The sequence below is a fragment of the Notamacropus eugenii genome, chromosome 1 (assembly GCF_028372415.1).
Source record: "Notamacropus eugenii isolate mMacEug1 chromosome 1, mMacEug1.pri_v2, whole genome shotgun sequence".
NCBI lineage: Eukaryota > Metazoa > Chordata > Mammalia > Diprotodontia > Macropodidae > Notamacropus > Notamacropus eugenii.
The window spans coordinates 366052031-366079773 of record NC_092872.1 but is presented as its reverse complement, the minus strand read 5'-3'; the positions used below and the strand labels follow the sequence as shown (position 1 = coordinate 366079773).

Here is a 27743-nt window from a genome sequence, read left to right as displayed (position 1 = left end):
CTCTCCATATGAGAAATATGCAGGCATCACAGCCAGAAAGTTTCCCTGGGAAAGAATTTTGCAGAAATTCTTGAAAAATTCTTAGTCATACTATTTATATTGATGGATTGGATTATATCAAATTCATCATGCCCCTCCCCCCCTTCCCTTTCTCTCTCATTCTCCTTAAAACAGTGGTTTTTACTGAGAGATTGAAGGAAGGGAATGGGTGAATGACAAGTATATACCAAGTTCTCTGTTAAATCTTTTGTGAGAAAGAGGATGTATTCTTGTTGGCTTAGTTTGTGTGGGGGATTCTGGGATGAGTCATACCTCTCTGACTTCCCAGTTGACCTAGACACACTGCAGTAATCTTCTCAGTGCCACTGACTTTAAGAATGACCTAATCAGTCACCTGTGAAAGTTAGCTGGTGAGGAGATAACATTTTGTATAATTTTAGAGCTGAGGCGGTTTTTTTTATTTTTAAATTTTAGATCTACTCTAAAAAAATTTTTTAAAGGAAATAGAATTTAGCCTGTACTTCTCACATTTTCTGCAAAAAACGGAGGACTACTATCCAACGATCCCCCAAACTAGAGGTTTGAACAATTCACTGAAAAACAGAAGAGGGGAAGATTCATTGGAAAGAGAAGGAAAGGGGATGGAACGAAGAAAAGAAGAAATAGAAATCTTTTTTAGATCCCTGCTTTTTTCCTTCTTTGTTTAGCACTGCACACATTTTGAGTTTCAGGTACAAGTAGAGTGATAAACCTGAGAAAATTACTGCAAATGACTTGGAGGTTGAGAATGCCTCTTTTCTGAAAAAGAGACAGAAGGCTTTTTTATGTAAAAATGCATATGAGCAGGCTAAGGTAGAATGGAGACTTTTTTTTTTAAAGAGGTACCACCTAGTGCATGTTGTTTTGATGGGCATGGAGCTCAATGCACAGACTATTTCCTTACTAATAGAATCTGTCAAGGTTTCCTAATCAAGGTTGAAAATTGAAGTAAAAGAATCTGCAGACTAAACTATAGGATAAGATTCTGAAGAGGGAAGATTGATTAGATTATTGAGTAATTAGCCAGAGTAAGTGGCACATGCCTTAGGCTTTTAGACACTTTAAAACTACTAGACAATAAAAAGGCATAAAAAGAAAAAAAATAAAAATAAAATAACATAGTATCATAAAAAAGGGCAGTACTGTATTAATCCATACACTTCTTTACACTGTCCATACCAAGAGACAAGTTGATCTAAACTATATAGACAGCAATGGACAACCTATGCAATTACTGCAATCTTAGCTATTAATTTGAATCCAACTTGAAGTTAAATTGAAATTTAGTTTTACCTATTCTTAAAATCTATTAGTTCTGAAAATATAATAATATTCCTTTGGAGATAAAGAAAAGACTGTTTAACTGATGAATTCAATCAGTTCCCTTAATAATGGAATTTTACTGATCTCACAGAAAGAATAAAATTGCATTTTATCACAATGCATCATTACTTTGGAGAAGGAAAACAATACTGATTTTTCCTAATGCATGTGGCTTTACACAGGCGCTCTTAAGGCTCTGTAAGATAGGGCAGTATTCAGCTCTCCAGCAGCCCAATGGTCAACAATATCTGTTTATATGTATTAGTTTTCAAAACGGTATAGCTGAATTAACATTATTACTCAAATATTTGTGGCTTGACTTCTAATTATTTCAGTCCATTTGGCTTTTGGGCACATTATATTACTTTAATTAAACAGATTAAGATGGGGGTAGTAGAAACAATAAAAGATATAAGTTTTTGCTTTACAAATCAGAACTATGTATCCTCTCAGAGTAGGGAAAGGGATTTCCCTAGATAACTGCCCTACAGAGCTAAATTGAGGATGATTAACAAGTGGTCTCAAAGGTAACTAGAAGTTAATCTACACAGGATTTTTAGACTAAACCTAACATTAACGTGCATGACTTTGGTTATATCTGCAATAATTAGAAAAGGACAAATTGTGGCATACTTTCTGACTGTCTTAACAACTTTACCTCTAAAGCAGTTTGCCTGAACTTTTTAGATATAAAAAAAAAGGAAAAAGGGAGAGAAGATCCTCTTTCCCTCCTTAAATTTCAATCTACTCCTAAAGCAAACTGTTCAGGTCAAAGAATTTGCTTTAACATATAAACACTAGGTTGTTTTAATAATCTAGATTTTTATAAATAGCCAATCTCCAATTTTGAAGACTTGCTAACTGGAGATGGTGACTAAAAAATTGCAACATGGAATCACAAGCACCTTATTTAAAATAAAGTAAGCCAAAAACTGAATAAAGATTGACTCATGGGGGAAAGCTTTATTTTATTTATCTCCTCACAAAGTCTGTTTCATGACCAGGAAAGATGCTGGAGTTACAACTTTCAGTAAAACAAGACTGAAGAGCATATAAGGAAGAAATATTTCAGAGGAAGAAGGAAATATTATGCTCTGGCAAAGAATGGAATGCTGAAAAGTTTCCCATTTGCAGTAAAATGTAATTCTGAAGTTCAATACTCAACATTTCATAAAATCACTATCCCAGAGCTTGGTTTGCTGACTGGGAGAATAAACATTTTGAACTGAAAGCACCAAAGTTTAGAAGTAAAATGTAAAGGAGAAAATATAAGGATCAGTTTTTAAAAAATGAACTCATATTAAATGTTTAATTTTAAGTAACTCCACAGCAACTCATTCGGAGATACAAACTAAGACTAATAAACTTCCAGCTTCACATTATTATCAATGAGCACTTATGAACGTCTAAAATTAAAAACAAAAAAAAAAACAACCTGATCTCATTTAAATAAATATAGAAGCATTATGCTTTTGAACATTCACGAAAAAAATTTAAATTCTTTAAAACAAGAACCACAAAACTCTATAGACACCTGACTTATTAGTCCAAATTCTGACAAGTCACAGGGGAGTAAAAACCTTTTGACCAGAAAGAATAACTTTAGAGGTAATGAATTACCTTATAATTTCCAAAGAACTTGGTCGCATAAGTTTGACCTCGCTATCTATTCTCTAAGGCAATTTGTGGTTCTTTAGGTACCCAAAATAATTTGAGTAGTAGCTTAAAGTAACAAGAGAGGAACTGAAACCTTACAGTTAATGCCTTAGTTGAGACTGTCTTTGGAGTTCCTCCTATAAGGAAAAGTTTATTACTTGGATTGATGATGTGTCAAATTAATATAAAGTGTAATAATCTGAGACATTAAAATTCCAACTGAAAAACCTCAAGTAGCTAAAAGGATTAAGGCTTTTGTTTAAAACAAACAACCCCTCGCAACTCAGTAAGGAGTTTCTAGCTCTACAAAAGTCTCCTACATTTCTCTAGTGTGACAGAAGATTAAAAAATACTGAAAGTCTAAGATCAATTCTGACATACTAAAATCCTACTCATCTGCAGGCCAACATATAGATCATGCTTCCAAATCTCTGATCCATCATCTCACCTTCAAAAGGCAACTTTACTATTTCTTGTAAGTGTGTATTAATCTATTTAACAAATGAACATGGCATTTTATGATCATAAAGAGTCATGCACTTTCTAACTGCCAAGTCACATGTACAAAATGCTTCTCAAACCTGTTTGTTTTGAAGTTAAATTGTGGTTTGATTCATTAAGGTAGTTTTTGAAAAAACTCACACTTCACCATCACTTTAGACCAGGTATCAAACACATAGCCCCCATTTCAAATGAGTCTGACACCACTAGTTTAGACCATAAGAATGTCCTATCTTCACTGACAAGTTATATTTCTTATGTTACATTAAAGGCAAAAAGTTAATCCTATATTTACTTAAATCTTTCTTTCAATGCAAAGTTAACATCCAAATATTTCCAACTATAAATACATGGCCTCTGTCCTCTAGGAATTCTCTTATAAAAGCTCAAATTGGAAAGTCTTTTATTGACTTACCTGAATACAAACCTGTCTATTCACAGAAAGGAAGTATGACTAAGAAATATTGTAGGACACCCCAGGATTGTAATGAAACTGAAATTTACAGCCAATTTTACAATAAACTCAGACCCTTAGATAGCACAGATGATGTACAATTATATACAACTTCTGTAATATTTGGGCACCAAGAAATAGTCCAGGGCAAGGAATTTAAAGAGTTTCCTTGCTCTTTTTTCACATTATGTGACAACACTGGATGACAACCTAAGGCATTTTCATCTGGTAGGAAAGTATTTGGTTTCAGAATTAATGGAATCCTAGCAACCCAAAAACTGAATAATAAAGCCTTACTAATAAAATGCCACACTATAGGTCAGGTTTGATTAGTCCAAGTTGTCTACAGTTTCAATGTAACATATATATTTTCTCATTCATTTCCCAGGAAAATTTTGTCAAAGACTAACGGCTTGCTTTATGACAAAGCTAGGCCTGAAATTCTTAAGGCCTTGGCCAACTGGCCTCTGGCTAGCTATGAGAGGCTCTGCATATGCTAGTTCAGGCACAAGCAACAGGAAATGTTGAGCCTGGTTGTTCTCATTGATGAACATCTTTTAACACCAAAACAATCAACCCTCAACTTTTTCCTGAATTAAAATATAGTAAAGATCACAAAATACCTACCTCTCCCTATGCCCCATAAAGGACTAAAATAACTGTCAAACATAAAGAACATCTATAAAAAGCTATATGTAAAGTAAAATGCTAATTTTCATCCAAGATTCCTAGCTTAAGCCTTCTTAATGAGAACCCTGTCATTTTACAACTCAGAAAGTGAGGCCCAGAGGGATGAAATGACCGGTCCGAAGGAACACTAGTAGAAAGTAAATGGGTCAGGACTCAAACTTTAGTGCTGTTTTCAACTACACCAACTGGCATCTAATTTACACCATAGTTTTCACCTCTCATAATGTTTGCCTATGCAGTAAAAGTTATTTCATTATTAATTCTTAGTCACACTGTCATCAATATAGTGCACTTGGTGCTGATTCATTACCCCATATGCTTAGGTATTGAAGCATTTCTGGTCTTTTCTTTAGCATATCCATATTGAGGGACTTTTGTACTACTCTCCTTAGTTCAAATTTAGCACATACCTTTGATCTATTTATGTATCACTATCCTTTGATTCCCTATTTAAGACTCCACCAATGTAATTCATGCTTCAGCTTAGCCAGTTCTGAAATTTTCAAGCTTAAATAAGGATTTTTAAATGTATCCCACAATTTCACCATGGCTGATCAACTGTTTTTTCCACTTGATTTAACTGAGCCTTTAATCTCATTTTTCTGAGGTAGATTGGCTACAAGCACAACATAGCAATGGCTTTAAAAAATTCAATGTGCTCTACTAATTTTACAATGTGGTAGAAACAAGGTAAACAAGGGAATACATTCAGCTTCACTCGAAGAATATACATTCATAACTCACCAGTACCATTTATGTTCAATTGAACAAATCAAATGCATACTAAGGAATAGAAAAAAAAATTTTAGTGAAAAAAATGTTGATTATTAATATTCTAGTGACAATCCAAATTTTCCTTTCTTTAAAAACTGATTTTACACAATCTATTCACCTGATCTGTCCAACTCCCTTAGCTATTATCCTATGTCATTGTCCCCTTTTGTAGCTTAACTTCTCCAGAAGGCAGTCCTCAAGAGATGGCACCTTTTCCTTTCCTCAATCTTTTCTTGCAGTTCAGCTTCTGCCCTCAGCATTCAACAGAAATTGACCTCTCCAAAATTATTAGTGATCCTTTTCTCAATCCCCATCCTTCATCTCTCTGCTGTGTCCAACACTGTTGATCACCCTCTTCTTGAGACTCTCTCAGATTTTGTGATACTGCTTTCTCCTATTTCTCCTCTTACTTGTCTGACTGCTCCTCATTCTCCTTTGATTATCTTCATTCAGGTCACACCTGCTAACCGCAGATATCACTCTCTCCGAAGCCCTTAATCTATACTATTTCACTTGGTGATCTCATCAGCTCCCATGGTTTCAATTATCACCTCTACACAGATAACTCTAGTCTACCTGTCCAGGCCAAACCACTCTTTCAACTTTCAGTTATCACCACATTCAACTCCTGGTAGTTCCATAGACATATTCAAATCTGCATTCAGAACAGAATTTTATATTATCTTTCCCCAAAAATGCTCCCTTCTTCCTAATTCTCCTATTATTGTTGAAGACACCACCATCCTCCTAGTCTTGAAACTTTACTCTCTCACTTTCCACACCCAGTCAAGCTGTCAAGTCTTGTCATTTCTATCTTTGTAAAAATTCTCCAATAAACCACCTTCTATTCTGACAGTATTATGACCCTAGTGCAGGCTCTCATGATATAACACCTGACCTACAACAAAAGCCTTTTAGTTCATTTCTTGGCTTCAAGTCTCTCCAATCAATAATCTGCTCAGCTGTCAAACTGATCTTCTTAAAGTCCAGGTCTGACCTTGTCACACCTTACCCTTCTTCCCCAATTCAATAAACTCCAGTGACTCCCCATTTCCTCCAGGATCAAATATAAATGCTGTCTGGCTTTTAAAGCCCTTCATAACCTGGTCCCTTCCTACCTTCTTACACTTCACTCCTCCCCTCCAAGTAGTCTGTTATACAATAATGCTGACCTCAGAGTCCTGATCGTGCATTTTTACTGGATGACCCCATGCCTGAACACCCTCCCATCTTATCTCTGCCTTCTGGCTTCTCTGAAGTCCATTAAGTCTCAGTTAAAGTCCTACCTTCTGCAAAAGGCCTTTCCCTGTTCTCCTTCATCTTAGTTGTCTTCCTTCTGAGGATGCCCTGCCTTCCGCAATTGAGCCTCTCTATATCTTTTTTTGTACATAGTTGTTTGCATGTTTCCCCCACATGAGACTGTGAGCTCCTTCCTTTGTATTTCTAGTGCTTGGCACTATGCATAGTACATAGATGGCATTTAATAAAAGTTAATCAATTGTTTTTTACCCCAATATTTTGATCATGAGGGTGAAGATAGTTTTAAAAAGCCAAAAGAAAAAGGTAAAAGGAGAAAAATGACCTTTGGACAAAATACATAAATATTCTCTTAGGCAAAAAGACTCAGAACCACAAGTTCTGTGGTGATAGAATTCTAAGTTCAAAAATATTCTAAATTCAGCCTGATAATTTTCTATTAGAGAAATGCTTGAATCAATGCCCTATTCTAATTTTTGTCCATCTGGTTGAAAAGCAATTTAGAAATGACAATTATGAAGAGACAGAAATCTGTATGGCATGCATATTCTCACACAATTAGATCTAAAACTGTATTTTATTATTAAAAGCGGCAGCTTCTCAAAAGTCTTCTGCCTACAGCCTCTCATGTTGAGAAATATGATGGAAAAATATAAGACTCCAAGGAAAGTATTTGTATTTTGCAATTAAGCTAATAACACCTGGAATTATCAGCCTAAGTACTGAAAAATACTCGGGTTATCAATATTTCAGTAAAAAAAAAAAGTTAAGCCTATAAATTACCCAATAATCTGCCATCATTCATTGGATTAATAAAAAGAATCTTTTAAATGAATACAAATTGATAAAGACAGCTCAAACCCTCATACTTACATTCCCCATATATTCAGAAAGTAGATCCTGTAAGGCCTGTCGAACTGCATTGCACTCTGCAACAATCCGTTCCCGCCGATCATCACGAGTACAAGATGAATCTGCCATTAGGGCTGCTCCACTGATGATACTCTCCAGGCGTTCCTCAAGAGAAGGTCTGAAACGCTCTTCGCTGAAGCTCAGAGGGTCAACAATTATTTGTTTCTGGAAAAGAAAACATTATTATCTATTACCTGTGACTGTCATTACCTTGATTTTTTTTCAATATAAAAATTTTGATTACAATTCGATAAGCACACAAATAGTCAAACATATGGAGGAAACTGATACTTCATGACAGATTGAAGGTAACATTTCCAGGGATAATTCCACATAATGATGAGCTGTGTTCAACTGGCAGTTCACTTTTTTCTAAGTACTGCAAACCAACAACTTGGTAAAATTTGGCCTCCATGAGGCATGTTACAGAAAAAAAAACAGATCCAAGTACGTCAGCCTAAATCACATTCAAACTACTGAACTCTTGAGTTACCTACAAGTCCATCTGTATAATGCTAACTATTAAAGTTGGCCAATGTAACTACACTGTAAGCAAACAAGGAAAGTGGGTTGGTTTTCTTCTGAACCTGTAAAAGTGCCATGGTATCAAGCTTGGTTCTGCAACGTCCAATGAACTATGTTTCTCAAATAATCATCCCCAAATATCACTGACGCAAAAGGCAGTTTCAGAATAAAATCCATTTACTTCATGGTTAATGCAGCCATAGTTTAACAAGACAGTTTTGAAGCCTACGTCTAAGTCTCAAATTTGGTCTCAGTTCCATCTCTATTTTAGCCCACAAATCTGTCTTCTTAGAATTCCTTCTAGCTTTTTATTTCCACTCCTAATGGATTACCGAGTTCTTTTGTATGATTAGATTTTAAGTACTTCAAGGGCAGTAAACTTGTTTATAAAGAAAGAATTTGGAAAATGTCTTGCAATATGGCCCTACTGTGGTATCAAATGATTTATGCATTAAGGAATTAAGTTTTGCATTGAGAAAAATATGCTTATTTATTATTATTAATTATGTTTTCAAAACTCATTAGTCTCATAAGAGCCTGCTATTTAATATACAGGTTTAGAGAAATGTCAAGCAGTTGGTAGGTTTGCTCTAAAGGAATTTGGAAGATTTGGGTTCAAATCAAAGCTCTGCTACCAAATATTTGCATGCCCTTGGGCAAGTCACTTAATCTCTCTAGGTGTTAATCAACAAGCATTTATTAAGTACTTTACTAAGAGCCAGGGACATAATGAAAAGCAAAAACTAGCCCCCAGACCTCAATGAGCTTACAAGAGTAAAATGAGGAGACTGGACTGAATGATGTCAAAGATACTTTACTACGGAAATCTATTGTCTTGAATTCCTTTTCAAAGGAAACAAGTCACTTCTCAGTTCCTCACATAAAAAAACTTCATGTTCTGAGTGAATATATTTTCACTGGCTGTTTTCCATGCCTGGAATTTTCTCCATGCTCACTTCTACCTCTTGATTTCCTTGTCTCCCTTCAAATTTCAGCTAACTTGAATTTCCTTCCTGGTTTCAAGTCTCAGCAAAAAGCCTTTCCCCTTAATGCTAGTACCTTTCCTGAGATTCCCTGTAATTTGCCCTCTACATGTCTTACATGGACAGAGTTGTTTTACATATTGTCTTCTTCATTCAAATCTGATCTGCTTGAGAAGCACTTCTTCATCTCCTCAGAACACAGCACTGTGCCTGGCACATGGTAAGCACTGAATAAACGCTTGCTGACTGACTGCATGCTATTCAAATGAACCTGTGAATTCATCAATCAGAATGTTGCCTCCAACAATGTATATTGCAATCCAGTCATGTACTCTGGTAAGTTTGCCACAGGGATCCAGCAAATAAATTGAGGAAACCAGTAGAACACTAAAGCTATTTTCCTGTCATTCCTCATCATGTGACCAGCCCAGTTTCTTTTCCTATCATTTGTTAGCCCACTGATTTGTTCTTTGAAATTCTTCATTGGTTATATATTGCAGGATGCTTGCATGCACCACACACTTCTTCACTGCCTTCTGTGTAGTATTCATTTTCCATTCTTCAGAGACTGTTACATTCCATATCTCACAGTCATTCTATGCCACCAAGAGAATATCAATTTTAAAAAGATGAGTCTTTTTTTCCAGGAGAAGCTTGGGGTCATTAAAAGAGCTCTGTAATTTTCTGAAGGCAATTCATTCCTTTCTCTTCCTCCTGCTTAATTCTGGTGCCAATTCATTGTCTATCTATGCTGTTTGTTCAACACATGCACATCGATGGCAAAGGATATCTGTACATCTGCATGTCCTAATATCTGAGCAAGAAATATACATCATGCATTTGATTTTTCCTGTGTGGATGGTTGGGCCAAACTCTTTCAAATGGTTATAGATCTCTTCCAGGAGACTCTAATATTCCAGACTAAATTTAAATAGCAAAAGGTCATTCATAAACAGAGTACCTAGAAGATCTTAATATCCACTGGAATCCCTCTTCAAAGATGACTCCATGTTGAATCAGAGTCACAAAAGAGTGATAATTCTTTTACTTATCTTTCCAGGAATTGAATGATTTTGGAGCTATGGATAGAAAGCACCTTCTAGAAAGAATGGTTTAAGACAGAAACTGCTCTACTGTTATCAAATGCCTTTTCACAACAGCAAACAACAAGCACAGTGGGATCATATATTCTCCATATCTATCAGTCAATTGTGACATGGTAAAGACATTGTCCTTACAAGAATGTCCTTTCACATGTATATGTGAAATGTATGCAAATAACTCACGTTTAGATGAGTCTGAAAGATTCTGCATAGTAGGAATAGTAGGTAAATAAATAGGCCTCTGTATCTCCCCCAGCTTCCAAAGTCTTGAGAATTGATCCTTCAATACTCTCAAAATTTAATTACCTCTAACAGAGATCTCCTCTATGTAAACTTGGTCCAATGTACCTGACTGTACCATTTCTACCTCCTCTATATACATATTACGACTTTAATTTTAGTCTACAGGGTAAAAATAGTTTCTATAAAAATTTTTGAAGATCTTCTCCTTTTTTCTTCTGTTTGCTGCACTCCTTCCATTTTAATCTTTAAATACCACTAGAATTACTTTGCTTATTTGTGTCTCTCACCAACCTTTCTTTAAAATTACCCTCTACTGTTTCTCTCTACTTTATAAAGCAACATTGTTCAAAAATAGTCATCATCTTCCTTTATTAGATTTTATAAATTAATTTAAACCAATACTGACTTTGGCTATCATCTCTCACTGCTTGCCAAGTCCAGCCAAGAGTTTCCCCAAAGAGCTTTTGGTTTTTATTAGTTAAATTGTTGTATAAAAGTATTATAATCAGTGTTGATGTTATTTCTCTTGTTGTATGTTACCCATTTTTATTATTAATTACCCATTCAAAAATAGTTCAGGATTAAGATGTTGTAATTACATGCCATTTTTTCTTCCTCATTATTATTTTACATTCTAGCTGCTAATTCTGATGTTTCTTTATATAAGTTAGTGGTGTGTCTGTATACAGAAACATGATTTGAGAGTGACTGATACCAAAACAAGTCTTTTATTGTCTGTTAAAATATAATCAATTTCACTTTTAAAAGTTATTCAATGCTTGTCATTTCCAGTATCTAATAATTCTTTTTCAAAAGGCAGTATTTATGAAGAAAAGACATGAAATTTCTGGAATCCAGACCTAAGCATTTTAAGTTTCTCTCATTCCTGTTCTCTGACCCACACATTTGTCATGGGTCATACACATTGTGTCACCAATCTTACCTATTCTCACTATTGCAAAGAAGTCAAAAAGTGTCAAAGTAGATGTCAATTTAATGTGGAGAACTTTAACTGCCAAATTATTTTCACAGAGGACTTTTTTGTCAATACTTATGAACATGGCAATAACTACCAAATACCATACAAAACTAGGATTCTTTCTGTGAAGGATGAAACAAAATTCTACCAATTCTATCCTTTCCCTTTACAACAAATACTCTGAGCTATCTTTCCCTTTAACTGTTTATAGTCAAGATTGTTTTGTTTATAAACAAGACTGATAAGATACAACTCTCCTGTTGTTGATAAGATGATAAGATACAACTGATGTAAGATAAGTTGATAAGATATTTTCACTTACTGGTCACTGAACATAGTTCTCATATTTAGAATACCAACTCAAAGTTTATAGATGGTCTAAAAATTGCGATTTCTAGAACACTTTATCCCTGTTCCACCACTCTGTTACTATCACTGCAAAGTGAAAGGAGGCTACATAAAACTGGGGTTTATTTTGTATTTTATGGGTTGCAGTGACCAAGTAATCCACCACCAAGTGGCTAGCCTGCTGGTGAGGAGTCTTCCTGTACCTAAGCTAGGCTGACCCTCAGAAAATAGAATCAGTTTTTTCCTGGTACCACACTCAAAGCCTCTCTAGTGCGGCAGCATCTCCAAGAGCTCATGGTCCTTAGCACAACCTTCAAGAACCCCAAATCACCTCTATACCATGATGAGGCATCAGAGTAGGACTTTTTAGACACTGTGATATTAGGGAATAAATCTTGCCAATGCACCAGTCCAGGGAAGTATCATTACTGTTGCATTTGCCATAATAAATCACATGCAGCAAAATTCCCTTTGCCCTCCTCAAAGTAAATATAGCACAACCTAAGGACCGAGTCATAAGCAATAAGATTAATGACAATTCAGCGGAAGGTATCTCCTGAGATCTAGTCACAAGGACAGTACAGTCACGTATAGAGTGCCCATTAATATCCTCAGATGGGCAAATAATAAATAATAACCTTTCTGCCCATAATGTTTATATAATTATATGTAAACATGCTTATATGATTATGCAAACATTTGCTCATATTTTTAACTGAAAGGGCCATGACCCTTGACAAAAATCTTCCCAGTCAACTTCAATTGTTTTAATCAAATAAAAGGCTCAAAACATTTTTCTGTTTTCCAATATGGACACCTTTCCCATTTCTCGTTAGTCAAAAGGTTCTTCAATTTTTGAACTGTAGACTCTTTATTTTAACTCCACAGTTTATCTGGCCATTTTTTCTTAACAGATGAGGTTATTATGAAATCACTCCAAGTAAAACTATTATGATAACTGGCAGTCAATATGACACGCCTCTGGAATTCAAGCAGTGACAGAATCAACAGCCTTGTGGCTATAATGTTAGAGAGCATCATCATTACAACCCTGGTTATTTTATAAATGAGGAAACTGAGGCCCAGAGCAGTAAAGAACTTGTTCATGGGTACTATTTACTTGAAACAGTAGGCTATTTTTACTGCTAAAAAGAATGATATATTTTACTGTTAAACTGGAGCACAAGCTTACAATTAATTCAAGAGAGCTGATTTAGTAGAGTGGGAAGAATGAAGGCTTTAGAGTCAAACGTGCTGAGTTCAAATGCCGATTAGGCCACACAGTACTTAAATGACTCTGGCCAAGGAACTGAACCTCTCAGTTTCCTCCTGGATAATATAAGGGAGTTGAGGTAAGTGGCCATTAAGGTTCCTTTCAGATTTAATTTCTAGAACACTCTGGTCCTATGAGAAGCTGACAATAGTACCAGCGGATGTGTAGAATTTATCATAATTTTCAATGATTAAAGTTATTTAATATTTAAGGTTCTCTTGCAATAATTCATGACTAATTATTTACGATTTTAGGCTTATAGTGTGTGACAACAGTAAGGACCGGTGCAAACTAGCAAGAACCCATCTTCTTCCTCCCAAACCCTAGGAAGGGGATTTGAAAAAAAAATAATCTCTAATACAGGGAAGAAAAAAATGGCAATAGAAAGTAAAAATTCTATCCACTATTCCATTTTGCTACTGAACTGACTTGAAAGTGAATTAAGACATAATCTTAGTCCAGCTTCCATTAGAAACTAACAAGAAAAATGAGACCCAAGAAGTAAAGTGACTCCCATAAGGTCATACATCTTCAAGGCAGGCAAATAGGCAGGCAAATAGTCATATATACAAAACCAGGAGGGCAGGCAGGATGTAACACCATCAGGAAACTTTGGTTTGATTCTGGTAGCTAATATCCCCTTGACCTCTGAGCCTCAGGTTCCTCACATGTAAAATGAGATAACATTTGCACAGTCTACCTCTCAAGGTCATTGTCAGGACGCTGCTACGGAAACAGGAGTAATTATGCACCAGTGCTCAGGTGATCTGAGATATGGGAAAATGGTAACAGATTTTTTTGGAACCTATTTTGCTGCTTTAAGAGATGGTAAGAAAGGAGCATAAAAATGTAATGCTAATGGCGCCTATTAAAGTGTCCTACCACAAGGTATGTGAAGCAGCATTTAAAAAATACTGCTGTGAAGCACTGCACCAAGAGTGTTTGACCCCTGATAGCTGTTTCTACTTGATAAATGTCAGATGATATGATATTCTAATCTTGTCACTGAGAGGATAAATATTTCTAGGCAGATTAACTTACAAATAACTCATCTTCTTCTCCAAAATATGAGCTGACCTCACAGTGAATACAAACTTAGATAAATGAATCAGCTTTAATTCATAAGAAATCTTTAAAAAATAAAGATTTTTTAATCTAACAGGCTAAAGTAGGATCAAGTAAACTGGTTTTCATAAGCATTTCTATTTAAGACTACAATTACATTCTTGAATATCTCTATCATATGACCATGAAATGCCTGCTAGTCTCCCTTTTGAAAAGAAAGTTTATTTGAGCAGCAGCAGTCCTAATTTTCCTTTCTATAATGTAACTTACATCAAAGTTATTGAGTGCATACGCCAGTTCTCCTCCTCCTCCACCCTGTTGCTGGGAGGCATCATCAGAAGCTGTGGCTTGGGCTGCATTGGAGATTCCAGTAACAGCTTGCTGCAACTGTTTGTATATCAAGTCCCTATTAGCTTTATAAGCAGCTACATCAGGGTGCTGAAGGCAGGCCTGGGCAGCTGTATACAATATTGGAATATTTTTCTGTAGTATTCCTCTGGCTGCAGCCATTTGATCCCGATGGCCCACGTCTTTCAATTCCTGCAAAAGTGAATGTTTTCACAGTTACTATGTATTTGTACACATTTTATTCCTAAGAACCATTTATTAATTTGATGTAAACAACAGTATTCATTGTAGGATGAGTCTGAAAATGAGAGCATGTGGACTAAATCAACAAGTCATTTAGGGGATCCACTTTTACTCCACAGACAAGCCGAACTGGTAGTTCAATCAACAAAAACCAAAAACGGTCACTGAGTACATGGAACTGAAACTTTTCTGCACCAGATCCTTCTTAAAATTCTACTACCCATCATAAAAATACATTGTTAGCAACACACTCCAGGTGTATCTAAAGTCAAATCGATCTTTTTCCCCCAACTACCCATGTTCTACAATTGCGGTTAAGAGTTTAAATGATTTAAATTACCGCTCTTCCATTGAGACATACTTATGCAGAGAACTATGTTAAGTGCTGTAAATGCAAAGAGTTTAAAAGATACTATAAATCCCTGCACTTGGGTATCTTATAATCTAATTGCATGTAAGTACAAAGATAAACAATTACATGAAAGAGCATATGGTGTATTCTAAGAGTTCAAGAAAGAAAGTACTGGTACAGAGAGAAAAGGACCTAATTTCTCTGACAGAAGACAGCAAGGGTCCCAGATTCTCTAAGGAAAGGGCCTAGGGAACGCACCTCATCATTTCCCACTTGGCTGCACTCCTAGACTACATCATACCCTTTCTCCAGTCTTTTATGATTATGAGCTTGTTAAGAGGACGGAATGGCCTTTCTTTGTATACCCACCGCTTAGCACAGTTCCTGGAACCTAGTAGGCACTTAATAATGTTTACTGACTGACTGATGGTACAGAGGACTGGAGATGACCTCTGAGATCCCTCTACAACCAAAAAGTTCATGATATGGGCCTTGAGAATAAAAACTATACCAGTAAGAATAATTTTTAAAAATATATCCAAGGAAGCAATTTTGTATGTCTAATACATTACAACAGTTCCACAGTGAAATAAATTTATAACACATATGTCCTCTACTAAGAATAATTCACAGATGAAACAAGAAGAATGGGAGGTTGAACTAGTTTGTAGGATTCAAATATATTGTCAATATCCACCAAGTAAGTCCAAGGGTACAAATTTAAACCTTTTATCATGACTTTTATACATGTAAGTAGTTTAAAAAAAAAAAAGGAAGGAAGAAAAGGAAAAGAAAAAAAGACAGATTTTACAAAGCCAAATCCATTCAATTATAAGTCTGATCTGATTAATGAATGGTTATTATTTCTAAATAAGATCCTCCTTCTGAAAGTCCTCACATGATTCTGTTTTCCTCTTTCAAGAATTTGTGCAAATCTCCAGTTTATTCAATGTATCAACTTACTAGGTTCCCTCAAAAATATCTTACTTATTTGGCATTTTAATTTGCACTTAATAGCTGAAAGCATTCCAAATGCCCTACAGCAAAATATATGGCTTAAATACTTAACAGTGTGCTGTGGTTATGTAAATAATAATAGATTTACAGAATTCGGTAGTAATTTCAAGTAAAAAACCATTATAAGAGGTTATGGCTAGTCCTTAGGTAATTGAATGCTTTCCATGTTTTTAAAAAGCTTATACTATTAAAGGACTTTTTGAGAACTTTGCCACCATGTTTTCTAATATAGGAAAAGCTAAAATTTTTCCTGGTACAAGGTGGGTCACTTTACGTAAGTCATAACACTTTACACTCAAGTTCTCAAATAACACATTTGGCCATTTCTATTTTCCCCTCAAGTGATTTATATATTATACAATTTCACAAAAATGCATGATAGCAAGTAACATTCTAGTTACTTTCTCTTTATTAAACATTTGCAAGACTTCATAACTCACCAAAAGGACCAGACTATATTTTACAATAGTAAAACCATCCCTACCAATCTTGACTTTTATAATGTAACTAACATTTCTCCCACTTATTCATGAGTCAAGACACCAAAAGCATCCAGCACATAACTTGAAGGATAAATGAGAACTCCACCCTTCGGACACATGCATTGGCTTTTTTATCTTGACTGAATTTTTTATACTGACTGAAATGAAACTTCTTTTGGGGATCAACCAGACTGAGCAAACAGAAAGTGTATTTAACATTTTTAAGTCAAGACCATCAGAGGAACTCAAGCTAAAAGCACAAAGACCTTTCCCAAACGTTCATCTAATAAACTGAAGAAATCTGGACCCTGAAGAGATGTGTTCACATCCGGTGAGAGATATACCAAATGATTTTTTCTTTTTCTAATTTTCAGTATATGAAAGGGAACCATTCTAACTCTGTTGGAGTTGTAGTGGGGGAGGGGAATGATATAAACCTCCCTTTAACTAGGGTTTCTGTTCAGTGCAGCCGCCTGCTCATCACTCTGACTGGGCTTGTGACCACTTTATCTCAGGGCCAAGCACAGGGACTGCAGCCTCTCTTCTTCTCTCCATATCATCCTGGGGCTACGGGCATCTAGGTGGTGCAGTGGATAGAGCACCAGTGCAGGAGTCAGGAGGACCTGAGTTCAAATCTCACCTCAGACACTTGACACTCACTAGCTGTGTGACCTTGGGCAAGTCACTTAACCCCAATTGCCTCATCCTGGGTCATCTCCAGTCATCCTGATGAATATCTGGTCACTGGATTCAGATGGCTCTGGAGGAGAAGTGAGGCTGGTGACCTGCACAGCCCTCCCTCACTAAAAACAAAGTCAAGTGCAAGTCATGTCATGGTCTTCTTCGGCCACGAAGGATGAACACACACATTACTTGAGGAATTTGTTGAACCTAAATAAATCACTGTTGCCATGCTAAGTGATCAGTACATGTACAGCGTAACCCTGTTTTGTAGCATTAAAAAAGGCTATAAGTTAAAACACTATAACTGGTCTATTATTCACGGACAGATATATTACAACATTATATTTGCTGTGGGGAGAAAAGGGAACCTCAAACTTACTGAATCATAAGAATTAAAAATAACCAGCTGCTTTCTCGAAGACATAAGGGAAAAGGCAAATACTATTAGGATAACCATTCACACGGACAAAATCTCTAAGCAGAAACTAACTAGGATTCAGGCACGTTGAGAGTCTAACAACTGACATTAAGGACATGGAAAAGAAAAAGAATCAAAACTTCAGGTTTTAGGTCTTAGGGCCTAGTTTAAGAAACAGAAATATCTGCTCACATACTATAAGCTCAGGCTTATAGTGCATTCTAAATGATCTATTGACAACAAATATACTTCAAGAATAACAAAGCATTTTCCCTCAGAAAGAAGCAATTTTTGTTGATATCATTCCAATATGACCAATTTCAATCACAATCCAGTATCTATTCAGATGAATGACTAAGTGAATGTCTCAATTTCTTCTACTGCTCCATCTCTAGTCACTTTGTCTGAAATTGTTGGGACAATTAAAGTGAAATTGGCATAAATAAATGATAGCACAGCAGCACAAAATGAATTAGACTTAACTACATCTGTTACTAGCATAACACTGAAAGGATATTTACTAAATATGCTTACTAGTCATGACACCTTTAGAAAACAAGGCCAAGTTGTCACCTTCTACTGGTTAACAACATAAAATACTTTTCAATACACACAATAATTTTACCTGTTGCCTTTTGGCTGCCATAATGTTCAGCTTATCCACTTCAGGTTTTAGGGCTTTATATTGTATGCCTAAATCTTGCTCTGTGCCTGCGTTCCTAAGTTTCAAGATACCATCTTCCACCTGTAAAACATGCATATAGCTCAAGTTAGCAGTTAAACAGTGTTCTAGAATTTTCAGATTGCTTTTAATAACTCTCAAAATGAAGTTATTCAAAGTCTAATCAAGGTTTCTGCTGTCACAGCCCCAATATTTATAAAGCATCTACAATATGTAGGACAATAAAGTTTAGGTTTTTCCCAAAGAGAATGATTTATTTTCTCTACTCAAACTCATGAAATTTGAATTGAGATTTTTCAACTCCTAGAAGCAAGAATCCTACCTGCCAAAGAGGATGATTGTCAAATATTATTTTGGCCATTTCATTTGTACTATTACACTACTGAGTTAAATACTGAAGCAGAGAAATCACAAAGTGATAGATTTGGAGTAGAGGAGGAACTGGAAATGAAGCACATGCCAGGCTAGAATGAGGTAAGAACCAACTCAATGGTTAAGAAATGATGAAATGTACTTTCTCCTCTCTCTTGCTGAGCCAACAACCAACAGCTTTAACATTATATCACACTACAAAAAGTTGCACTGCACTTACAACTTTCAGCTGAACAAGTAATTTGTAGACATCTGCCATGTCAGCCAAAATAAGCAACCGGGTAACAGCTGAGAGCAAGGAGCGGGCAGCTCGCACCATGTTGCCTCGCTTCACTGAAGAACAGGGGTCATCTGCAAATTCTCCAGAGGCACTCTTCATCAAGTCACCTGTTATAAGAGTCAGAGAAGTAAACAGTTAAGTGGAGTAGATTTGGATGATAACACTTTTTAAAAACTTCAACTCTAAATAAAACATTTCCACAATAAGCTAGCATGACATTTGAACAAGGATTTTAGAACTGTCCAGCATCTGCAACCCTCTATATCCATCAATCTATCTAGCCATCCATTTTTCCCTTGTTGGCATATGCTAAGTCATTTTTACTAGCAAAACTGGCATTTGATTCAGCGTTGGAAGGGCCTTTATGGTCATCTAGTCCAATCCTCTCATTTTACAGAAAAGGAAATTAAGGCCCAGGGTGATCAACGCCACAGAGCTGGTACACATCACAAAGATGGGATATGAATATAGGTTTTCTGACTTAGACTCCAAAGTTTTTTCAGAATAAGAAATAAACCATAGGCTGTTAAAGAACTAACCTTCCAGCGTTCATAAAATTCATCCCAGAAGGTTGGAGAGCAGGGGCTATTGTAACTATTATCCTTTCCCAATTTCATTTCCTTTTCCTTGTTACCCTCTAGCAAAGTACTGTTTTGTTTTTGTGCGCAATTCCCCTAAGCCTAGCACAAAGCAGGTGCTTAGTAAATGCCAGCTGAATAAATGAACAGATACAATGTAACCTTTGATGGTAGCCCAGGTATATCATACACTTAAAAGACCATGCTTTCACTATCCCTTCTCTCCCTCTCCCTGTCTGGTTACCTCCAAATTGCTATGGTTCAACTTACCAATAACACAAATTTAGGAAAGAGTTCTGAGGTAGACTAGTTCAGAGATAAATGGAGGAAAACTTTGATGCAGCCTATCAAATTCAGTTGTACAATATCCATACAAAGCAAAATTTTACGCCCCTGGGTTCACATTAATTTTTTGTAAAATTATTATTTGCTAGGATTAAATTAACTCATTTATAAATGCTTTTTAAGCTACCCAACACTTACCTCAAAAGGCTTTCCAGTTAGAACAAAATCTATCCCAGCATCCTTAAGTGCAAAAATATTTTAGTCTTAATAAAAGACCTGATATCCTTCACTAATGACTCTCATCTACTTCATTTGTGGGGCAAAAGTAAGAACTTAATAAGTGCTTTTCATTTATTCATTCATAAGTTAACATGGTTCACATCAGTGTTGGGATAAAGGTCATTTTGAACACATCCATGTCACTGCAGGTGTATACAAAGACAATGGCCACTTGGCATCCTGAGTAGCACTAGGGATGGTGAAAAAACTATTATTAATACCCAAATTAACTATGAAGGACACATGAAGGAAGACACTATCTGCACTCAGAGAAAAAACTGATAAATAAATGTATAGAGTGATTTTACATATATCTGTCTACACACACACACATGGTTAATGGTAGCCATGAGTGGTAGGGGGAAGAAAAAGTAACATGATAACTTTATTATATATTTAAAAGAAACAGCAAGATATACATAAAAAGACCTGCAGTTTCACATATAATCTTTTTTTCCTCTTCTACCAAGTTATAGAAATATTCTTGTTTGATTTCTTAAGTTCAGAATAAAATAATTAAGATTTCTTTTTTAAAAAAAGTAAAAAACTGTCTTTACTAGCCTGTAATCAATCAGTTTTCCTCTAAAGAATATCTATGTTGAATCCCACCTACTAGCTGTATGACCTTAGTCAAGGCTTTTAAACTCTCTGAGACCTAATATAATTCAATTCAATTAAAAAATAAATTATGTATGAGACACTGTGTTAGGTGCTGAGAACACTGAACAAAAAGGAAATGGCCCAGGCCTTATCCTTAAATGATTTACATTCTACTAGTATTGAGAAAGGAGGCAATGAAACACATATACCAAAAAAAAAAAAAAAAAAAAAACCCAAAATTTCAAGGAGATGAAAATCAGGAAAGGCTTCCTTTATGAGGTAGCAGATAAGCTGAGTCTTTACAGGGTAGAGGAAAAGAGTGAATTCTAGGTAAAGGAAATCCTGTGCAAAGGTACACACATGGTATGCTGAGTTCTGGGCACAGGGATAAGTCCAGTTTAGCTAGAACACAAAATGTATGAAGGGGAATAAAATGAAAAAGATCTGGAACAATAATTAGAAGCCAAATTGTACGGGTTTTTTAAAATGCCAGGCTAAGAAGTCACTATTTAATTCTAGAGATAATAGATACTGAAGATTTTTGAGTAGAAGACTGACATGGTCAAGTCTGTGTTTAAGAAGGATTGTTTTTATTATTTCCAGAGACAGAAAAAACAATGGAGAGGGGAAGAAGCAGAAGCAAGGAGAAAAGAAGCTACTGTGATAGTATGGATGTGAAATGATGAGGACCAACAAAAGAGAGGTTTTTGACATAGAAATGACAATGCTCAGCAATTGACTAGATAGGAAGGATAGGTTAAGGGGAAAGAAGAACTAAGGGTAATTTCGGGATTGTGACCTAGGTTAACAATGGCAGTGTCCTCTGGAAAAGGAACCATTGGGGTGCAGGGAGAAGGAGGAATGAGATCATTCACAGTAACTTACAAAAGGGCATTCATTTGAAAACTTTTGAAAATTACTGAAAACTACAGATAAAGTCATTCCACCCAAAATTAATTGGCTTCATTTCCTTCTCAATCCCCCTTTTAGCTTCTCCTGTTCCCCTTGTCAACTCTCCAAACTAACCCTTTAATGGAAAGTGAATCCAAATGAGAGTAGAAGAACATGGCAAAATGAAATTTTTGCCTTGCTCCCATTTCCTTAAGCTCCTGGGTATAGTGGGAATTTATATTTTATTTTCATTGCTGACAGATGGTATTAGGTATAGAGAATGCTCTGTGGTTTCACTGGCATATGGAACTCCCAGGTAAGGAAACTTCCTCTACCAATATAGTAGGTAAGCATCTTCTTTGTAATTAGTTTTCAGGAATCACCTAGAGCCCAGAGAGGTTGTCACTTGCCCATAATCATACAGCCTGTACGTAGTCAGGGGCAGGACTGAAACCCAGGTCTTCTTGACTTTGAAGACAGCTCTCACAACATCCCACTCCTCTGATGTCTCAGGATTATAAGTAGTGAAAAAGAAAGCATAAAGAAAGACAGACATTGGATGATGCGTTAGAACAATCCCATGTCATGTGTTCTATCCTCTAAACTAGATTAAAGATGCTTGTGTCTCCCTATACCTTCCCCCAATCTGAAAGGATTACTGATACAGATTAATACAATTGATTTTTAGGAGTATTCAATGGTTTAAGAAAAAAAATCTATGATATTATACAGGGAAGAGTATGAAATGATAGTGAGGGCTCTCATCTCTTAAAGACATTTCCTCCTAAAGAGTCAAAATACGAACCTATGTACATATCACTTGGAAAACTAGGGTACACAACTCACCCCACATTACATAGTCAGTGGCAACGACTGAGAAGCAGCCCAACCCTGTTCTATATCTACTTTACAGTTGAAAAAGCAAAAAAAACCCAAAACACAACTAACAAAGCTCTCAAGGCCATGGTATCTTGAGTAAAATCACAACTGGCAACACTCCCTTCCCTCAGGGCTTTCCTTTGACTAAACTTAAAATAAAGTTAAAATTTTTTGGAGTTCAAATCAAGGACAAGATAAAACAGTGAAAGAAATTAAGAGGGAAAGGGGGGACCACTCCAGAGATCTGTTTTAGTACTGGATAAGCTATAAGTAGGCACATTTCAGCTGATTAAGAAAAACCTTCCTAAAGTAGGAAATCCAAAAATAGAACTAAGTTGCTTGAAGAAGTAGTAAGTCTCTTTACACCAGAGGTTGCTTGGCTGGTTGATCACTTATTCACCAAGGATATTGTTGAAGAGATTCAGGCTTTAAATCAGAGTGAGGAGGCATGATTTCTCAAAGCAAGCAGTACTCTGAGCTAAGGAGAAAGAACATTGATTTGGTATCAGAAGATTTGGGTTACAAATCTGCTTTGTGCTATCCATGCTTTCTCATCTGTAAAATGAGCAGAGAGTTTGTACTCGATCTTAAAGGTCCCTTCCTAGAAATTTAAGATTTGAAGAGTCTATTATTCTCACCAGATCATATCTTCTAGTTGAGATGGACCTTACAAGTCATCAAGTCCCACATCCTTGTTTTAGAGAGAAGAAAAATTTAGAGACCAGAAATTAAGTGATCTGCCCAAAGTCACCTAGGCAGTAATTGGCAGAGCTAAGATTTGAGCCCAAGTTTTCTTGGCTTCAAATCCAGCACCCTTTCCACTAAAGCAAAAAGATGATATTCCTTCTGAGACATTAGCTGAAGTCCCTCACTTCAATCTTTTTTTAAAAGTGTATTACAAAAAAGATAAAGTACAAAAGAAGCCATGCCTGAGAAGCAGGGGGAAGAAATAATTTTTTTCTCTATTTTATTACAAGAGATTAATCTTTCACATGGTAATGGTAATAGATACATGCTACTTGTCTTCCGTCCCTTCTTACTCTTACAGGTATTGTTCACATTCCAACACTATTTCTTACTTGCCCAATGACTGACTTTTGATATGTTTCGTAAAGGATTAAGGAAAGGAATTAGACAAAATAAAAGGGTATGGACTGGACAGTGTAAAGCCATTACTGGGAAACTATATACAACGGATATGCTCAACTAGGCTCACCACACCTTCTCACAGAAAAGAGTATTCAAAGACCAGTCAAAGCAACAAGAATTTTCTGTAATATTTGCTTCATGCCTTGCTTCTAGACTTTGGTGTGTGTGGTTTTTAACATACAAAACTGAAAGAGGTTGACATCTCTTCATGTCCTAAAATTCTCACTCACTTGGTCTGTTTAGAAACTGAGTTTCCCCCATAACACACCCAAGTTTTATTAGGGATGAGAAAGCCCATACTGCAATATCCCAGTCATTTATATTATGTTGTATATGTAGTTATGATGAATGACTGGGTGGCAGACAGGTTTGATGGACCTGGGATCTAAACTCTTCAAAACCCCTCTCCAAAGAGTTATACAATAATGACAAAATCGTCAAAAACAACTTTAAGAACTCTGATCAATGAAATGACCAAACATGATTTTAGAGTACCAGTGATGAAGCAAACATGGGGTAATGGACCTAAGATGCAGAATGAGACATACAATCTTTTGGACACAGCCAACATGGGCAATCTTTTTTCTTGACTATATGCATTTCTTTTTGCCTCACAATGGACCAGTTCTCCGCAAGCTTTGGTTGTCCAGTCTGAACAAGTAAAGAAGTATTATCATGTTTTTCTAAAATGCCAAAGTGATTCGTTATCATGTGTAGAAACAAAGTTTCCTATCCAAAATTATATATAAACAAGGAAAATTATTTTGCTGTTTCTAACCCCATTTTAACAAATCTCTTGTTAATGATGCAATCTAGGTTTTTATAATCATGGAAAACAGAAGAATTTGCCTTTCCTAATTGTAAAAACTAAAGAAACACTGTTAAAAATACTTGTCTTTCATGTTATATTTGTATCTCAAGGATTCAAAGAAAAGTATATCCTAAAACAAAAGTGTGAGATATCATTTTCTTTTCAAAGTATCAAAACCTGATGGCTCTAAAGACAAAGAAAAAGGTGGTAAGTTCTACTTCTGAGAAATTAATATAAATGCAGCTATTATTTGTTTCAACTAGTTTCTCTGATGATTCTCTGGAGTTTTCTAAGTAAATCATCAGGAAATTATCAAACAGAGATAATCTGGTGGCATGTGAATGTAATAGTATTACTGAACAGATGAATATGAAGATTTCAAAGAAACATGGACAGACATATGAAATAATGCAGAACAGAAGCAGGCAGGCAAAAAACAAAGTGAATACTGCAATATAAATGAAAAAAGAAACTCCAATTGTTCTCAAATTCTAATGGCCAAGTTGACCCTCCAAAATCTCCCTACCTTTTTTGCAGAGGTCAGGGACTATGGATATAGAACACTGCATACTATCAAACTCAGGTAAGGTGTTGGTTAATTTTGCTGACAAAATTTTTATTGCAAGAAATGACTTACTGAATATGAAAGGGGATAGTACATTTGGAAATCAAAGTGTGGCAAAAACAAAAGCTATAAATAAAAATTTTTATAAGAAATTAATATAGTTCTATAATTCTAAATGTGGATTTTGTTGATTAAGCTCCTTCTCAAGCTGCTCATACAATCCTTTTATAAAATGGACTTAAGTTAGGCAATAAAAAGGAGAAATCAAAAGCTCAATGTCTTTGGCTTTTTTTTAAACTTGCTACACTGGGAATTCAAAGAGAAACCATCCAAATTTGGTATTTTTAAAACTATCCTGAATATGTTTAACTACCAAAACTAATTAAATGCCTTGCATATATATTTTTTTAAATAACTGAATCTGTTATAATTAATATAGGCAAATTTAGGTGATAAAATTCCAATGTGAGTTGGTAACAACTATATAACCTATCCTTAGAGATCTACTGAAGATACTAAGAGTTTAAGTATCTTGACTTGTCCCAGGGTCACAGAGCTGTTATGTCAGAGACAGGACTTGAACCAAAGCCAGCTTCCCATCTACTACATTATACTGCCTCTCATCTTGCACATAGTAGTTCGTTACCAGGTTTACTTAATGTGCTGAAGAAAAGATTTAAGACATTCATCTGATTAAGTCTTTGGAGGATAGAAGTAAAAACTGTGTCAACATGACAGCTCCTCAAGAGCAAGGCCTAAGAACTTGAAGAGTACTTAATACTTGCTTAAACTATCAGAGCTTCAAGACTGGCAAGAGCTATAAATCATATTTAATGTTCAAAAAGGACGAAATAAAGTAAAATAAAAAGCTTAGAGAGTTCACTGGTAAGCTCATTTAACTGAAAGGGGACAGGAAAGTCAAGATAAGCTACAAAAATGGGAACCCTACAAGGAAGGTATTCAAAAGAAATTCTGAAGCCTGGAAAGCAAAAAAACATAAGAAGTAGTAAACAGATCACAATGAAACAGATATGAGAAAAATGACGTCAGAAAGCAACATCTTCAAGTCAAATGGCCTAAGCTCTAGCACTTAGCACAGGGTCTGGTATACAGCCTGCAATGAATAAATGTGTTTACTGACTGACTTGACTTGAAATCCTAGGCTTAACAGCTGTATGACCATATGCAACTCATTTTACCTCCCTGCATCTCAGTTTCCTTATCCATAAAATGGGAATCATAACTGTACTGCCTATTTCACTGCTTATAAGCAAAGTATTTTGTAAACCTTTTAGCACTCTATAAACATATAAATGTGAGCTCTTAGTGAAAGGGAGTGAACTGGTAAATTCACTAGCATAGGAAATTCCCAAATGAGAAAACTCTCCTAAAGATCAATGCAGGTGAACACTTTCTTTGCAAATTATATAGAGTCTTTGAAAACTGCCTGTAATCCTGAGAGGCTAAGTGAAGTGCCCAGGATCACAAAACCATGAAGAGAGATTAAATGACCTGCTCAGGATCGTGTGGCTGGAACATATCTCCTGATCACACTGCCTCTGTCATAGTGGTGGTGATGAGGATGACAGGTAGCATGGAACACAGATGGATAGTCTTGGTCTGGTCCCTGGGTAACTCACATAATAATCTCTCTAAGCCTCAGGCAGAAGTTGTCAGGATATATCAGTAGATGAAGTCCTAAACCCAAGACCTAAAACTGGAAGACTGACTTATTACTACAAGTTGTGACATTTTATACATCAGGAATGGGGAAATACATAATGGATGGGGAACCTGCAGCCTAGAGGTCACATGTGGCCTTCTAGATCCTTGAGTATGGCATTTTGACTGAGACCAAGTTTTACAGAACAAATTCTTTTAAGGTGATTTGTTCTGTGAAGTTTGGATCCTGTCAGCCTAAATCATCAATGAGTAAGAGAAGTGTTAAATTTTAGTATTCAAAATAACAAACCCCTTAATCAATGTATCTTTCCTTCTATTTCCTGACATCAGGCTGCTTTAGAAAATGAGTAAAGAGTTGTTAAAACCAGAAGACAGGGAAAGAATAGAGCACCCAACAAAAATCAAGGTGTAACAAACCTCTAGCAAAATATCTTGGACTCAACAACTGAGCACCTTTCTGCTCCATGAGAAGTAGATTTTCAACATGTGGATAGTCAAATATCCTTATTCTAGAATTCCTGATTCTTTTTGAGGGCTGTCTTAGCTCCAGATACACAGTCCAAAACTGAACAAAAGAATCTCCATCATTTAAAAAAAAAAAATCACCATAACTTGATAACCTGTGAAGAATCTACTTATTAACAAGTTATCCAAAAACCAACTGTTGCTTCTAATAACATGGAAGTGCTCTGAAAAATTACTCCATCCTAATACTTCCATTTTTGGAGGTGAGCAAAAACAAGGGAAGAAATGACCAAAGCTTCATAAATTAATTTTACAGTAATTTACTCATATATTGATTTACTTCCATAAATTTGCTTCCTGGCATATAGTAGGTATTGCCTAAGTGTTTCTTCATTGGTTGATTGACAATGACAAAAGTGAGGTACACAGTGGGTCAGCGACTTGTCAAAAGTAATATGGGTAACGAGCAGCAGAGCTAAGTTTGAACAGAGACTCTGACTTCAAATCTAAGCATCCCTTTGTACTATTTGTACTTTGCACAGTGCCTCACAGTGA

The 27743-nt window shown here is 35.8% G+C and overlaps 1 protein-coding gene across 1 annotated transcript in view; it reads right to left on the bottom strand.

Moving 5' to 3' along the window:
- Nucleotides 1-27743, bottom strand: part of CTNNA1 (catenin alpha 1) — a 154114-nt gene that overhangs the window by 95018 nt on the left and 31353 nt on the right. Inside the window, exons 4-7 of the mRNA XM_072630419.1 lie at nucleotides 18944-19110; nucleotides 18295-18414; nucleotides 14396-14665; nucleotides 7568-7771 (exon numbers count right to left, since the gene is read on the bottom strand). Coding sequence (XP_072486520.1) covers nucleotides 7568-7771; nucleotides 14396-14665; nucleotides 18295-18414; nucleotides 18944-19110 — 761 coding nt within the window. The remainder of the gene's footprint in view (nucleotides 1-7567; nucleotides 7772-14395; nucleotides 14666-18294; nucleotides 18415-18943; nucleotides 19111-27743) is intronic.